The sequence below is a fragment of the Anguilla rostrata genome, chromosome 10 (genome assembly GCF_018555375.3).
Source record: "Anguilla rostrata isolate EN2019 chromosome 10, ASM1855537v3, whole genome shotgun sequence".
NCBI lineage: Eukaryota > Metazoa > Chordata > Actinopteri > Anguilliformes > Anguillidae > Anguilla > Anguilla rostrata.
In genome coordinates this window covers 639,161-656,386 of record NC_057942.1, presented here as the reverse complement: position 1 = coordinate 656,386, position 17,226 = coordinate 639,161, and the positions used below count along the sequence as shown (strand labels likewise).

The window sequence follows — 17,226 nt, the reverse complement described above, 5'->3', positions numbered from 1 at the left end:
TTAATTGTTTCATTAATGTCACAGGTTGATGAGAAATGTTTTAAACCTTCACCTTAATCATTTTACTTCAAAAAAGATTCACTATTGTGTCTTTAAAACTAAAACACTTGTTTAGATAACTTTCAGCAAAACTTTTAGCAAACTGAATTAAAAGTTCACACAAGACTGAACAAAGCCAAAATGAAATCTTACATGTGACCATTTGCTAAAATAAATAAACATAACAGAGATTAACAGAAACTATAGGTGTCCCTTTCAGAAAAAGGAGCCCTTATTTCTGAATAGTTTTGCTATCTGCAAACTCCAAATATGTTTTAAACATTTAGACAATGCAACAAAGGCAAATACCGATGGCACAGGAAAACAAACAAAATCAACAAAACAACGGTTTACAAGCACATTTCCAAAGTGTACTGAAAAGGGAAACATTAATTTTTTTTTAGTTTCTCAAACTCAAAAGCTGCTGTACAGCTTGAAAACTACAGAAGGAAATCCAAATTCTACTTTTCAAAAGTATTTTGAGAGGAAACTTTTATTAAAATCTCAAAGTAAGGATTCCCTTAATATGTAGCACAGGAACAATAATTTTCTTAACAAATTCTCTTGATTGGGTGGAGATGACAGTCAGCCAATAACCACAAATAATGTTACTATGTAAAACTAGAGAAGCAGGACAATTGACAGAAAAGGTTGTGCTTTAATATTGGGAAGAAGACTACATTTTTGTTTAGTGAAAGTGCAATTTTTAATTCAATAGTTGTGTGAATGTTCATTTTTTGTGGAATTTGTTCAGTTTTTAATTACTGTGTTACTGACAGTTTTAAAAATCGAAATCAAATCATTTCAGAGATTTCAAATCCACCAAGATCAAATGGTACTGTTATAAAGCAGCAATCTATAACTATTTCAATAAATGCTACTAGTATTAACTACAGTAATAATGAAATTATGAATAGCAAATGCTTATAATAAATATTTGAGCCTATATTTCAGACTGAAGGGCTGAATGCATTTATGGTATAGCTCATATGTAAAAAAACTCTTCTCTTAAAATAATGTTTTTTCTATATTGTGTTCCATCACACCCATTATTTTAAAAAATATTCATCCTGCTGAGCGATGAGTTTCAGAATTTCAGTGCAGCACAAATCAGGAGCAAAGCGGTCGACCCGCAGACAAGGATTATCTCCCAAACATGCTCGCCTCTCTTCATTTTTAAATTTCTAAAAATATTTGATCTTAATATGTTTTTTGCAATTAATTTTAAAAAGTATCCCTGCAGCAGTTCTAACTCTTAAGACAACGGTGAGTATTAAACTATTAGCACAGTTAACCTGCATTAGTCCTTTACTGACGCTGCACTTTACTCACTGGACTGGGAATGCTCACGCGCATTCTCTGTACTGTAAACCCCTGTGGATTACAGCTAAATCTGCTAAATTAGTCTGAGTATTGGTAAAACAGTATGGATGAAAAATCCTGTCTTGATTTATTTTTAAAAGAAGGCCAACTACATGTTAACAGTTTTACCCTGGGGAAGATCCAATCGGGCTGAAATATTGTCTTTAATAAAGTTGTTTAAGGAGCAGTTCAGTGTATGTATCCTTTCTTTCTATTAGCTAATAGTTTTAAAAAGATTGTTAGAATCTGTTGTGTTAGCTGCCATGTGGCTGCCTCCAGGATGTCAGCAGGAAAGAGGTACAAACTGCGTCTCCTTTTTGAGAAAGGAGGTGCTTATAATATTCTCACTTCAATTCTGATTCTTAATATTGAAATGTTTCACACCCCCCTCAGATTGAAAAATATTTCTGTTATATTACTTGTCACAATGAATAATATTCCTGATATCTTCATAATATATATTTCTGCCAGAACAACGGGGTAACAGCAGTAATCACAAACACATAATGACTAATATCAGCAAAAGGGATATAAATCATCCCAGAATAGCTTTGTTTCATTTGTTTGTGTGGTTTAAGATCACCACCCATACTCATAATCCCCCCAAAATATTATTAAAAACATATTTAACATCTACACATTAGTTTAAAGACAATTTAATGACTACAAAGAGTACTACACAAAGCCAAAACTTTTTTTAGTTTTAAATGAAATGAATAATGTAATGTTCACTGAAATGTTATATGGGTAACAAAACATTTTCACAAATATACTCATTTAGTCGTATTTTTTGGAAGACATACACGAGAGCATAAAAAAGCATAAGAGCCTGAGGTTTTATTCAAATTGCAGGCCAAAAGGACCGAAAGGACAGTTGAATGAATTTCCTTCTGAAATGTCAGGTGACTTCAGAGGCATCCAATCCCAAAATGCTGGGTCAGTCCAACCCTGATTAAATGCATGACTGGCCCAATTTTTCCACTGCAAAATTTTGTGTGAGAATTTTGACTACACTGTTCTTGCAGACCACTTTCAAATAGTTACATTCAAAACAGCATAAACGAGCTACATCTGATTCCTGCTACACACGTTAGAGAGGAGGGAGGGGGGAGGGGGCAATCTGCTTTTCTTATGTGGAAAAGACCACATTCTGAAATTACAGATGACCTGAGATCAGTCTTGAGTAGTGAATAACATGCAAGAACAGTTACATGAGTTTGGATGTCTTTACACACCATGAGGTTTTTTTTCCCCCAACTGTCATTTCATTCAGTAAGGATTTGTACTGCAGTCCGTGTGATTAATTCAGTTCTTACAGTTTACTACAGCAATTACAAGACCTAATAATAATCATAAAATTATGCATTTTATTGGTTTACATTTTTTTTCATTACATTTTTTCATGTTGAATTTGATTACTATAATCATGTACACATAATCAGTACATTTTGTTCCCCAAAACTAAACTGAAAACACTTTTATTGATGAAAAACTTAAACGTCTTCAAACGATGCCACGAAAAATCAATAATAATGGATAATACTACTGAAATATAAAATAGTGTGGCTGGCTACAGTTAACTTTATGGATGATGCAGAGACTGGGTGGACAGACACCGTTTGTTCGTTTCTTGTTATTAGTTCCGTTTAAATATGGTTGTCGGAATTTAAAATTATAGAGGTTCAGCTTAACAAGAAAATAACAACTTTGGAGACCAATAAAAAAAGACGCAATTGCTCAACTTTGCTGCAACAGGAGTTTGTTTCAATTACAATCTCTCACTTCTTTGCCAGGAAAATGAAATCCTCACCCGGAAGTGTCTAGGAACTACTACTGAGGTCGCAGGTGTCATGGCCGCCTCTGTGATCAAAAAAGTGTAACTTAAGAGTTTAATGTTCTTTTTTCGCAGTAAGTGGTTGTTTCCATATTTCTCAGCTATTACCCAGATGCGAAACATAACATCTCTTTATAACTTGTCGATTATGTTCCACAAAGTGGCCGGTGTTAATTACTAGCTAGCATCAGAACAACCAAGCCACATCGCGCTAGCTAGGTACCGAATTAGCTAGCAACTGACTGCAGCAAGCGAAGCTTCGGGGAGCTAGATCTTCGGTTACTGCACTAACGCTTTTTGGCTTTGTTTTTTTGGTTACAGGCATTGAAGACATATCGCGCCAACAGAGGACAGCTTATCATAACAGCAACGAGTGAAAACTACGTTTAACTACAGACTATAGCTGGTAAACTACGTTGTGCTGGCCATTCATTGTCCGCCCCATCTCACCTCTAGGATTGTCAACAATGAGGACGGTCTTGATGGTCGCGGAGAAGCCGTCTTTGGCACAATCCATCGCAAAAATCTTATCCAAAGGTGGGTATCCCAATAATTAAATAGGTTAATGTTACACATTGTGTTGACATATTAGGCATTGCTGCTCATTTGGCACAACTGACTGAAAATCAAATAACGCTAAGTTAACGAATTTAACAAGCAGAAGGTAAAGCTACCGCTAAACAAACGTTGGGGTTCCAATTTCCAAGCTCCAGATAAACTGTGTAGGGCGGTTCTAAGTCACACATGCGTATTTGTCAGTCTGGATTTGCGGATCCATCGTCTCCCAGGAATTCCTATCAATCAATTGCCTTTCGAATCCTAATTCAGCGTTATAGCCACAAACACAACACTTGAACAGGTTATAGTGCTGTAATTGTGCTTAAAAATATGTCCAAGTCACAGGTTGTATTTATCTTGTAATTACACAGCTACAGAACTAACTTAGACTGCACTATTTCTGGAAGCATATTTGTAACCAGAAACCCGCATACCCGACCTCAATGAGATAAACCGGTGAAAATCTAAATAAACTGGCAACTGATTAAATTTCTAAATACAAATATGCAAAACTGCACTCATTCAACACACACTGAATGCGATGCTCACCCATCCAGAGTGACTGAGAAAAGTGAAGAAAATCACTGTCCATGCGAAGTTTTTGAAAGGCTAGACTAATGCTGGCCAAATAGGTAGGATATGTGATTGCTGCATATTATTTCCCTGTAGGGAAATTACCACACGAACATTGGGCAACAGCTGCAAAGTCAAAGTAGCTAGAAACACATTTTGAAAACTTAGTATTGTAAGGAGAAAGTAAACAGTAAAATCTTAAAGTAGTTTTCGAGTTTAAATACAGTTCTAAGTTTGTGGGCATCTTTCGTTAGCTAGCTAGAACAAAGGGAACTACACACGAGGCAGAAAGTTTGTTCTGTAACTTCAGGTTGCTCTTGGCTAGCTGGCTAAAGATACCCATTTTGGCTGTAGCTAGTTACATAAGTGAGTGCATTAGGTTATTTTGGAATTAACTGGAGTTTGTAGAAAGCAGGTAATACTTACAGTTATAAAGTATGGCACATTAGCGGTGGTTCCTCTTAAATAGTAAATGAGGCTTGTTACGCAGAACGGAGATAGCTTGTTAGCAAACAAGTGTAGCTAATGCGGATTGGGCCAATATTCCCAGTTCCCATGGTAACTTTCCAGTTCAGTTAAAGCAAGTGTTCAAGCAAAAAACACTTTCTTTTTAAAACTTCATAGTTTAAAAGCTAGAGACATCACAACTTAACAAAACACAAGCAATGTCATATCGGCATGGAAGTTATTAAAAGTGAAATTTAATTGGTCTAAAAACTGTATAAGTTAGGGGGGGAGGTAGTATGCCTTTATATCTGTTCATATCCAAAGTGTAGCAAAGACCACCATTTAATTGATGTATGCCCATTACCTCAGATTTAAGGAGCTCCTGTGGGTACACTAGAGGAACAGGGGTAATTTGAAATAAGGATGTATGCGTGATATCCAGAGTTCTGGAAGGTGTTGTAAATTTGGTATGAGTTAAAATAGCACCCACACATTGTTGCACCAAAATTTATTTTAGTTTATCACGCAGAACAAGCAAATAACCATTTTAACAATTTGCCCTTTGTCGGAACAAGAAAAATGTGCATTCGCACATAGCTATACAATGTGCTATTTCTCCCGTGTTCTTACTGAAAACAGGCTAGCATTGACCCCAGCACTGACTGTTTGCTGGGAACAATCTGCCACACCTGATGTGCTTAGATGCATCATCAGGTCAGTTAATCACTAAAACCACAAGATATCACCGCTTGATTAAACAGCCACAAATACCTCTGCACCTTCCTTTACTGCAGAAAGCTCTTTATTTAGACAGTCAAGCTCTCAGTATATACTACAGTTTTTTCAAGAGGAACAGGTAAACACTTAACATGAAGAGACAGCTGTGTGCTAGCTTTGTGGGCACGTCTGCAGCGCGCTCACAGCTCAAGCGGCCGCAGGTGGAGCTCTAGAGTCTGGATTGCGGTGAGTTGTCGTTTGATTGCCTGGTGGTGGCGCATATGCAGGCGATGGTGACGGTCTCAAACTCCAGGGAGTAGGAGGAGCACCTCCTACTCTTCCGCAACACGGGCATCTTGATGGAGATGGGGATGGATTCCAGACTGAAGGGGCTGTCCACGTCCCTGCAGGAGTGGCTTGTCAGGCAGTTCGCTTCGTAGATCACCTGGGGCACTCTATCCAGGTCTATCTTCTCCCTGGACAGCAGAAACAGCACATTTTTGTGTTTTCTGAGTTCAGTGTAAGTTTTGAGAACGGTGAATGAAAAGTGGACTGTGTTGCTTTGGAATAGTGGAGATGGAACAGAAACTACACAGAACCGACCGATACAGTGCTGCTGAAATTCCAGTAGATAAAATGAGCAGTTTTCAAAGCATTTTACTAGCAATAAAAACCTGTTGGAAGATAAATAAATTTCTCCTAGTAAAAATAAATTTTTCTTCCATCTTTACGTTTTAAAAAGCAAAGTGTTCCTGTAAGTTTTTCTCGTGTGTGAGTGATGTGTGGAGCAGATGCCCCAGCGTGTGGAGCAGATACCCCAGCGTGTGCTCCACACCGCGTTGCTGCTCAGGTACTTACACATATCGCCACGCAGCCACGCTGCGCTCGTTGATCCGATTGGGCACGTCGATCAGGTGGGAGTGGTACTCCTCGAGGCTGGCCAAGCAGAAGGTCTCATCTACACAGCGTCCACTCACAGGACCGCCAGACACCGGCCCCAGAACCAGTAGCACCAGGGCGTACACGGACAGGAACTGAGAGAGGAGAGCGCGTGTGAGAGAGAGAGAGAGAGAGAGAGGTGTGTGTGTGCGCGTGTGTGTGTGAGAGAGAGAGAGAGAGAGGTGTGAGTGAGAGAGAGGTGTGTGTGTGTGTGTGCGAGAGAGAGGAGTGTGTGTGTGTGAGAGAGAGAGGAGTGTGTGTGCATGTGAGAGAGAGAGGTGTGTGTACATTTGTGTGTACGAGAGTGACAGAAGATCGTTTGTGTGTGTGTGTGTCCTACTATTTCAGCATAACTGAATAGTATTGCCATGTGATGATCTTTAATATTCGGAAGCAAGTGAAACAAAGTATTTAAACTGTAAACCCCCCAGTGAGGCTTTTGCCAGAAATGTGTTTTAAACCCTGAAAATGGAGAAGAGGAGTGAACACCAGAATGGCTGAATTTCTTCAGGGTTAAAATACGTTTTTCTTGATGTCTGACATCCTCCCCAAGTTTCATTTATAGCGAGTCATCGGTTACATTAAGTTTCCACATATCAAACAGTCTATATGGTTGGTCTTAAGCACCGACTATGAACTGTCACAGGAGGAAGTGCCCTTACCTGAAACGCCAGCATGTTGTGTGTGGTAACGGCTGAACTGGTGATCCGTGTGGTGAATGATGTAATTCGGCGTCTTCTCTCTGTCCATCGCGGAATCCGCCCTTTTATACCCGAGTCTGAATGAGGCCCCTTTGGAGACCATGTGGGCTAGCTGGCGTCATGTCTGCAAGCAGGCCCCCAGTAATGGACGCGTTAGCCTTGGAAAGGTCTTACATTAGCATAACGTGCCGTACATACTTTTGTCTGGTTATCTCCTCCCTATCATCAGGCTGAACAGGAGCCTTCACTATGGGAGCATGCTTTTTTCCCCCACTCTTAAACTTGTAGGTACGTTTTGTCAGAGCTCTTGGGCTTAATGTAAGTATTTTTTGCTCTGTGGCGCTCTGTTAGCGCTCTTTAGCACTCTGTTAGCGCTCTTTAGCACTCTGTGGCGCTCTGTTGCACTCTGTTAGTGCTCTGTGGCGCTCTGTTAGTGCTCTGTAGCACTCTGTTAGCGCTCTGTGGCACTCTGTTAGTGCTCTGTGGCGCTCTGTTAGCGCTCTGTGGCACTCTGTTAGCGCTCTTTAGCACTCTGTGGCGCTCTGTGGCGCTCTGTTAGCGCTCTGTGGCGTTCTGTAGTGCTCTGTTAGCGCTCTGTGGTGCTCTGTGGTACACTGTTAGCTCTCTGTGGCGCTCTGTTAGTGCTCTGTGGCGCTCTGTGGCACTGTTAGCGCTCTTTGGAACTCTGTTAGCGCTCTGTGGCACTGTTAGCGCTCTGTGGAACTCTGTTAGCGCTCTGTTAGCACTCTGTGGCGCTCTGTGGCACTGTTAGCGCTCTGTGGAACTCTGTTAGCGCTCTGTTAGCACTCTGTGGCGCTCTGTGGCACTGTTAGCGCTCTGTGGAACTCTGTTAGCGCTCTGTGGTGCTCTGTTAGCACTCTGTGGCGCTCTGTTAGCGCTCTGTGGCACTGTTAGCGCTCTGTGGAACTCTGTTAGCGCTCTGTGGCACTGTTAGCGCTCTGTGGAACTCTGTTAGCGCTCTGTGGCGCTCTGTTAGCACTCTGTGGCGCTCTGTTAGTGCTCTGTGGCACTCTGTTAGCGCTCTGTGGTGCTCTGTTAGCGCTCTGTGGTACACTGTTAGCGCTCTGTGGCACTCTGTTAGCGCTCTGTGGGTGGGGGCATTGTGTTCCTCAGACGCTGCTCTCTGCTGGGGGGGGGTGAAGATGAACCTCGCCGGCTAACCTTCCCCCCCCTCTTTCCTTCACAGGAAGCTGCACCAGCCGGAAAGGGCTGAACGGAGCATGCTCAGTACACGAGTACGTGGCCAGCTTCAGCGGACAGCCCGCCCGCTTCAAGATGACCTCCGTGTGCGGCCACGTGATGAGCCTGGACTTCATAGGCAGGCATTCCCCCCCCCCCCCCTCCTGCCCCTAATGCCCCCTCCCTCTCTCCTGTCCCTAATGCCCCCTCCCCCTCTCCTGTCCCTAATGCCCCCCCCCCTCCTGCCCCTAATGCCCCCTCCCTCTCTCCTGCCCCTAATGCCCCCTCCCTCTCTCCTGCCCCTAATGCCCCCTCCCTCTCTCCTGTCCCTAATGCCCCCTCCCTCTCTCCTGCCCCTAATGCCCCTTCCCTCTCTCCTGCCCTAATGCCCCCTCCCCCTCTCCTGTCCCTAATGCCCCCTCCCTCTCTCCTGCCTCTAATGCCCCCTCCCTCTCTCCTGCCTCTAATGCCCCTCCCTCTCTCCTGCCTCTAATGCCCCCTCCCCCTCTCCTGTCCCTAATGCCCCCTCCCTCTCTCCTTCCCCTAATGCCCCTCCCTCTCTCCTGACCTAATGCCCCCTCCCTCTCTCCTGCCCCTAATGCCCCCTCCCTCTCTCCTGCCCCTAATGCCCCCCTCTCTCCTGCCCCCGTCAGCTCTGCTCTGTTGTCTGATAAATACTTGCATGTAAATTCAGAGATGTCCCAACTCAGAAGCCTTAGTGACCGGCATCAGACTACTCTGTATAAATGTGAGGGGCAGTTAAGTGCGAGAGGGTGGGTAAATATGATGCGGTGGGTAAATGTGAGGGGCAGTTAAATGTGATGTGGTGGGTAAATGTGAGGGGCAGATAAATGTGATGCGGTGGGTAAATGTGAGGGGCAGATAAATGTGATGCGGTGGGTAAATGTGAGGGGCAGTTAAATGTGATGTGGTGGGTAAATGTGAGGGGCAGTTAAATGTGATGCGGTGGGTAAATGTGAGGGGCAGTTAAATGTGATGCGGTGGGTAAATGTGAGGGGCAGTTAAATGTGATGTGGTGGGTAAATGTGAGGGGCAGTTAAATGTGATGCGGTGGGTAAATGTGAGGGGGCAGTTAAATGTGGGTAAATGCATCTCTTCAGGGAAGTATAATAATTGGGATAAAGTGGATCCAGCAGAGCTGTTCAGCAAAGCGCCCACTGAGAAGAAAGAGGCAAACCCCAAACTCAACATGGTGAAGTTCCTGCAGGTGAGCACACCTGACTGCACACCAGGCCGCGTACCTGGACACACACCTGACTGCACACCTGGACACACACCTGACTGCACACCTGGCCGCATACCTGGCCACACACCTGACTGCACACCTGGCCGCGTACCTGACTGCACACCTGGTCGCATACCTGGCCACACACCTGACGGCACACCTGGCCACACACCTGGCCGTGCCGGTGCCAGCCCTGCCGTTCAGCTGCAGAGAAGCTTAGGGTTTAAAGCGTCTGTTCGTTTGCCAGGTGGAAGCTAAAGGCTGCGACACGGTGGTGCTGTGGCTGGACTGTGATAAAGAAGGAGAGAACATTTGCTTTGAGGTGAGTCTGGGGGGGTCGGGGGGGGGGGCTTTGCCGAGGTCAAAGGTACACCTGCTCTTAGTGGAGAGTGGTGGAAGAACTATCTGATACTGTTCCCTCTGTAACTGAAAAAAATGGGCAAGCAAAATTCAGATTTTACTCCCGTCTAACAGGGTGTTAACGTTTTGTGTGCCAAGTCTCGTTTTTCATGTCCTGCTGTGATGTGGTATTTTGGGGGGTAGGTTCTGTTCTAAGATTGAATGTTTTGTGTGTAGGTTCTGATATATGATGGAATGTTTTTGGCGTAGGTTCTGGTGTATGATGGAATGTTTTGGGGTGCAGGTTCTGGATGCTGTACTGCCAGTGATGAACAAGGGTTACGGGGGTGAGCAGAATGTTTTCCGTGCAAAGTTCAGCTCCATCACCGACACAGACATCTGCAACGCCATGAACCGGCTCGGACAGCCCAACAAGAACGAGGCTCTGAGTGTGGATGCCCGGCAGGAGCTTGACCTGCGCATTGGCTGCGCCTTCACCCGGTACACACACACACTCGCACGCACGCACACACACACTCACACGCACGCACGCACGCACGCACGCACGCACACTCACACACGCACACGCACACGCACACGCACACATACGCACTATCTCACACACACACACACACACACCGGTTTTAATTTCAGCATTAATCTCTGACTGACGCCTCCTGCTTTCAGGTTCCAGACGAAGTACTTCCAGGGCAAATACGGGAACCTGGACTCGTCCCTGATTTCCTTCGGGCCCTGCCAGACGCCCACGCTGGGGTTCTGTGTGGAGCGGCACGATAAGATCCAGTCCTTCAAGCCGGAGACGTACTGGGTGATCCAGGCCAAGGTCAGCCGCCCTTCAGCTTCACGCGTTCCGCTGACGGGACACTTTTCAGAGTGAAACTCCGTGCTCCAGATGTGGGAGGGTTCCGGGTTTCACTTGGCGCGGTTATCCAGCTCACTCAGTGAGGCTGCTTTGCGATAGAGGGCCCGTTTCTGACCTGCGGGAACGCTGAGCTGAGAGCTGCCCTCTCCCTGCAGGTGTTTAAAGGAAAAGAGAGCCCTCTCACGCTGGACTGGGACCGGGTTCGAGTCTTCGACAGGGAGGTGGGCCAGATGTTTGTCAACCTCACTAAAACTTCGAGAGAAGCCATGGTAAGGATCCCTCTCTCTGTTGAGTTGGGGTCAACGTCCCCAGTGGCATTAATCAGCTTCATGTCCAGTGTTTTAGCTGGACATCAACACCTCTACTGTCGTGAGCGCATATTAGTCACTAGCCAGCTCTGAAGTGTGTGTTACTGTGGCCTTGGCTGTGTTTGATAGCTGTGTAAATTTGCGGTCTTTCTGTGGAAATCCTGCAGGTGGCGTCGGTGAGCAGGAAGGAGAAGGCCAAGCAGAGGCCGCTGGCACTCAACACGGTGGAGATGCTGAGAGTGGCCAGCTCCTCGCTCGGTACGCAGAGAGTTTAGCATCAATGCACAGCCCAGTCACCTTAGTCCCATTAATCTCACCTTATTCACTTATCCCTTCACCATTATCACACATAACACCTTATCCACACCATTAATCACACATAATCCACACTTATACCACGTATCCCACATTCCCTATCTCACACATATCCACCATATCCCCCATTACTACACCATTAATCCCACACCATTAATCCCACACCATTAATCCCACACCATTAATCCACACATATCCCACCTTCTACACCATTATCCACATAATCCCCCATAACTCCACCTTTATCACACTTATCCACACCGTTTTCAATTACCACACCATTAATCCACACTTAATCCACACCATTATCCATTGTTTAATCTGGTTTGTTCAGGTTTGATTTTGGTTTGTGTTTCAGGAATGGCCCCCCAGTATACCATGCAGATAGCCGAGCGGCTGTACACTCAGGGGTACATCAGCTACCCCCGCACAGAGACCACACACTACCCCGAAAACTTTGACCTCAAGGGCACATTGCGCCAACAGGCTAACAACCCCTTCTGGGCAGACTCAGTAAGTATTCCTGTGTGTGTGTGTGTGTGTGTGTGTGTGTGTGTATAACCGGTAAACGGACTGCATTTATATAGCGCTTTTATCCACAGCGCTTTACAGGTCGGGGATCGAACCAGCAACCCTCCGACTGCCAGACAACCACTCTTACCTCCTAAGCTATGTGTGTGCACGTGTGTCCGTGACTGTGCGTGAGTGTGTGTGTGTGTGTGTGAGTGTGTGTGTGTCACAGCTGCAGGTAATGGTGAGTATGTCAGTCACAGGTACTCACAGGTTTGTGTGACTCAGGTACTCACAGGTGTGTGTGACTCAGGTACTCAGGTGTGTGTGACTCAGGTACTCACGTGTGCTGCAGGTGAAGGCTCTGTTGGCGGAGGGGCTGAATCGTCCCAGGAAGGGGGCAGATGCTGGAGATCACCCCCCCATCACACCGATGCGGGCGGCGTCTGAGGGCGAGCTAGGTACTGCACCTACACCGGCACCTGCATCTACACCTGCACCTACGCCTGTGCTATTTACCTGGCCCAGCTCGCTCTATATATCTGCAGGCCCACAGTGAGGATGAATGTGAATCTGGGCTTGTGCTGATAGTCCCTCATCCTTACATTTTATTCTCCTTTCTTGGTTGAAATATTTAAATATGACTTCTATAGAAAAGAGAAATGACCTCGTTTTGGCTGAATGAGCAGCAGATATCCTTTCTGATGGACATCCTCTCTGTACAGGAAGTGATGGTTGGCGTTTGTACGAGTATATCACTAGACACTTCATCGCCACGGTCAGCCAGGACTGCAAGTACCTGCAAACCACCATCGCCTTCAGCATCGGCTCCGAGGCCTTCTCCTGCTCCGGGAAGACTCTGATATCGGCTGGTAAGGCCTGGCGCCACAGACCATGTGACCTGCTACTCATCCATCCGGAGATTTATCTCTGAAGATATGAGTTTAATATCAGTCATTTTTTGATTGACTGTGAGTTGTTCTCTCTCACTGTGTGGGTTGGTCTCGCTCGCTGTGGGTTGGTCTCTCTCTCAGCGTGGGGGTCGGTCTCTCTCACTGTGGGGTGGTCTCTCTCACCGTGTGGGCTGGTCTCTCTCAGGTTTCACGGAGGTCATGCCCTGGCAGGGTATCCCGGAGGAGGAGAGCCTGCCGGACTGTGTGAAGGGAGATGCCTTCACGGTGGACGAGGTGAAGCTGGTGGAGAAACAGACCAGCCCCCCAGACTACCTGACCGAGGCAGAGCTCATTACCCTGATGGAGAAGCACGGCATCGGTGAGGGGTGGTCACTGCCGCAGGGCAACCAGCGCCCCCACCATTTTTATTCCAGTTCATAGATATGCTTTAGTAACAAAACACGTTTTTATCTGTTATTGGGCCTGTGTGGTCATTCCCTCATGAACTTCCTGTCTGTGTGTCTGTCCGTCTCCCAGGGACGGACGCCAGCATCCCTGTGCACATCAACAACGTCTGCCAGAGGAACTACGTCACCGTGGAGTCGGGGCGCAGACTCAAGCCCACGAGCCTGGGCGTCGTGTTGGTCCATGGCTATTACAAGATAGGTGAGGATTCTTAAAGATAAGTAAATATGATTAAAAACATGTGAGGATTAGTAAAGATAAGTAAGCATGATTTAAGATATCATATGTGATAGCGTATGTATGTGTCCGTGTGTGTCTCTTCTCTGTGCGCATGTGTGTGTTTTAGACGCAGAGCTGGTCTTGCCCACTATCCGCAGTGCGGTTGAGAAGCAGCTGAGCCTCATCTCACTGGGGAAGGCAAATTTCCAGCAGGTTCTGCAGCATACCCTCGACATCTTCAAGAGGAAGTTCCACTACTTTGTGGACTCTCTTGCAGGTCTGTGTGTTATTTACCGTGGAGAGAGCGGGAGCATCACTGGCCTGGGTGTACTGTTGGCGCTCAGACTGAGCTGTTCACAGTGTGTTTTTGCATTGTGACCTTGTCATATTTTTAAGTTGTACCTCTTGATGGTAAATGGTAAATGGACTGCATTTATATAGCGCTTTTATCCAAAGCGCTTTACAATTGATGCCTCTCATTCGCCAGAGCAGTTAGGGGTTAGGGGTTAGGTGTCTTGCTCAAGGACACTTCGACATGCCCAGGGCGGGGTTTGAACCGGCAACCCTCCGACTGCCAGACAATCGGTCTTACCTCCTGAGCTATGTCGCCCCTCTTGATATTGTGTAATCCTTGTATTTTCCCTACCAGGCTCAGCTAGTACATAGTTGATCCTAGGTTTTCACATTTGTGGTTTCTGAGTCTCTCTCTCTCTTCCTCTCTCACTCTATCTCTCTCTCTCTCTCTCTCTCTCTCTCTCAGGTATGGACGAGCTGATGGAGGTCTCTTTCTCTCCCATCGCTGCCACAGGGAAGCCACTCTCCCGCTGTGGGAAGTGTCATCGCTTCATGAAGTACATCCAGGTGAGAGTGTTAGGGCGCAGGTGAGAGTGTTAGGGGTGCAGGTGAGAGTGTTGGGGCGCAGGTGAGTGTTAGGGGACAGGTGAGAGTGTTAGGGTGCAGGTGAGAGTGTTAGGGGTACAGGTGAGAGTGTTAGGGCGCAGGTGAGAGTGTTAGGGGTGCAGGTGAGAGTGTTGGGGCGCAGGTGAGTGTTAGGGGACAGGTGAGAGTGTTAGGGTGCAGGTGAGAGTGTTAGGGGTACAGGTGAGAGTGTTAGGGTGCAGGTGAGAGTGTTAGGGTGCAGGTGTGAGTGTTGGGGCGCAGGTGAGAGTGTTAGGGTGCAGGTGAGAGTGTTGGGGCGCAGGTGAGAGTGTTAGGGGTACAGGGGAGAGTGCTAGGGTGCAGGTGAGAGTGTTAGGGCGCAGGTGAGAGTGTTGGGGTGCAGGTGAGAGTGTTGGGGCAGAGATAAGAGTGTTAGGCCCAGTAAATCTGCAGGGCGCATTACTCTGTTGTTGCTGTGACTCTGGTTGGGGAACAGGACGTTCCGACCTTGCGCTCACGTTCCTCTGATGGCGTGTGTTGTGCTGAAGTCGCTCTGGTCCGTTTGGCGTGCGGGAGCCTGCCGACCTGCACACAAGCCAGAGGGTCTGACGCACAGAGACAGCCGACATCACTGGCCACCGCTGCTTCTGCCGCTAATGCGCATCCTTGAGCCGCTGGTTAGATAGAAGCTTCCGGAGGCCACCTTAGTGTCCCTAACTGCCACTTCACAGCTGATGACCTCACTCAATCAGTCGCATGAATAAGTCATAAGTCATGAAGGCCAGAACATGCATAATTCTCATGCATTCTCATCTCAAATTCATTTTAATGCACTTACCGTATAGTTTGAATGTGACCCACAAAGTTCTGAGCTGTTCAGAACTTTGGGTCCAAACATTTTGGGAGGATTGAGCAGTGTTGCAGTATTGCATGCGACGCTGGGTTGAGTTGTGTTGCAGTATTGCATGCGACGCTGGGTTGAGTGGTGTTGCAGTATTGCATGCGACGCTGGGTTGAGTGGTGTTGCAGTATTGCATGCGACGCTGGGTTGAGTGGTGTTGCAGTATCACATGCGCTGCTGCGTTGAGTGGTGTTGCAGTATCACATGCGACGCTGGGTTGAGTGGTGTTGCAGTATCACATGCGCTGCTGCGTTGGTGCCCCAGGCCAAGCCCAGCCGGCTGCACTGCTCGCACTGCGACGAGACGTACAGCCTGCCGCAGAACGGCGCCATCAAGCTGTACAAGGAGCTGCGCTGCCCGCTGGACGAATTCGAGCTGGTGCTGTGGACCTCCGGCTCCCGTGGGAAGAGCTACCCGCTCTGCCCCTACTGCTTCAGCAACCCGCCCTTCCGCGACATGAAGAAAGGTGGGGCGGGCACCTGTGGAGGGGTGGGGGGGCTCCTTAATCACACTGCTGTGTACATGTGTAAATGATATGTGTGATTATAGCATGGACAACATTCCAACTGGGTGCGTCTGGTGTAAATTAATTAAGGGTTGTGTCCCAGTACAGTTCTATACAACACTGTCAGAGTGGACATCCTGTGAGTGTGCACATATGTAGCATTGGGAATACAGTACTGCAGACTCCTGCTCTGAGTGTGCACATATGTAGCATTGGGAATACAGTACTGCAGACTCCTGCTCTGAGTGTGCACATATGTAGCATTGGGAATACAGTACTGCAGACTCCTGCTCTGAGTGTGCACATATGTAGCATTGGGAATACAGTACTGCAGACTCCTGCTCTGAGTGTGCACATATGTAGCATTGGGAATACAGTACTGCAGACTCCTGCTCTGTACTAACCCCCCTCCCCCCCGTTTTTTGGGCAGGTATGGGGTGTAACGAGTGCACGCACCCCACCTGCCAGCACTCCCTGAACTCGCTGGGGATTGGCCAGTGTGTGGAGTGTGAGGGCGGGGTTCTGGTGTTCGACCCCACCTCGGGGCCCAAGTGGAAGATGGCGTGTAACCGGTGCAACGTGGTGGTGCACTTCTTCGAGCACGCTCACAAGGTGCAGGTGTCGGCGGACAGCTGCGAGTCCTGCGAGGCGTCCCTGGTGATCGTCGACTTCAACAAGGCGCGCTCGCCGCTGCCGGGCGAGGAGACGCAGCACACGGGCTGCGTGTTCTGCGACGCGCTGTTCCAGGACCTGGTGGAGCTGAAGCACGCCACCATGAGGCACCCCATGCACCGGGGGGGGCAGGCCCGGCGGCAGGGGGGGCGCGGCCGCGGCCGACGCCCCGGGGGCAGGGCCAACCCCAAAAAACCCAAAGACAAGATGGCCGCCCTGGCGGCGTACTTTGTGTAGCCGGCTCTGCGTACGTGCAGTACGTCATCGAGCCTCCCACTTCCTGTCCTTCCTCCCACTTCCTGTCCTTAGAGTGACCTGTGGAAACAGAACTTATTTTGAAAGGGAAAAAGGGTGTTTATTATGCAATAAAAATCTATAGAATTTCATGCCTTATATAACCAAAGTTCTGTGTGTCCTAACGGTCTCCTCTCTCCTGGGTTTATCTGCATTGATGCCAAAGGCCTTCAGTACCTGTAAACATTCAATAAAAACCTGCTTCAAAGCACCTGAAAGACTCCTGCTACCTGCAGAGATTCTGCATGGTCCCTCTCAGTTATCCACATGAACATTCTGATTGCATGGCTGTGGGGCTATTCGCCCCATTTAGCTGCAGTGCAGGTGTGAACCAGCTGGGTGGGTGTAAAGTCTGGGTATAGGCGAAGGCAGTTAACCTAGGATGTACACAATGTGTCGATGCTCATTATATTTTTCCCCAATCAGT

General features: G+C 47.3%; 1 protein-coding gene and 1 long non-coding RNA gene across 6 annotated transcripts in view; one reads left to right on the top strand and one right to left on the bottom strand.

Annotated features, from left to right (window-relative positions):
* LOC135264566 (uncharacterized) overlaps nt 1-3,820 on the bottom strand; it is a 36,945-nt gene extending 33,125 nt beyond the window's left edge. For both annotated transcript variants that reach the window (XR_010332736.1, XR_010332737.1), the window contains exon 1: nt 3,686-3,820. This is a non-coding gene — a long non-coding RNA (uncharacterized LOC135264566). The remainder of the gene's footprint in view (nt 1-3,685) is intronic.
* Nucleotides 3,633-17,010, top strand: top3b (DNA topoisomerase III beta). Of its 4 annotated transcripts, none has more exons than XM_064353262.1 (17): nt 3,633-3,772; nt 8,378-8,509; nt 9,492-9,598; nt 9,864-9,938; nt 10,260-10,456; nt 10,643-10,799; nt 10,994-11,107; nt 11,314-11,404; nt 11,820-11,974; nt 12,327-12,432; nt 12,697-12,843; nt 13,070-13,243; nt 13,402-13,530; nt 13,676-13,825; nt 14,309-14,409; nt 15,593-15,794; nt 16,264-17,010. In XM_064353262.1, exons 1-17 carry the CDS (start codon nt 3,703-3,705, stop codon nt 16,740-16,742), a joined length of 2,586 nt encoding a protein of 861 aa, XP_064209332.1. In that variant the 5' UTR covers nt 3,633-3,702; the 3' UTR covers nt 16,743-17,010. The 4 variants fall into 4 exon arrangements, with proteins under 4 accessions (XP_064209332.1, XP_064209334.1, XP_064209335.1 ...); XM_064353264.1 differs by lacking the exon at nt 3,633-3,772 and adding an exon at nt 4,290-4,425; XM_064353265.1 differs by lacking the exon at nt 3,633-3,772 and adding an exon at nt 4,530-4,781.
* The last annotated feature ends 216 nt before the right edge of the window (nt 17,011-17,226 follow it).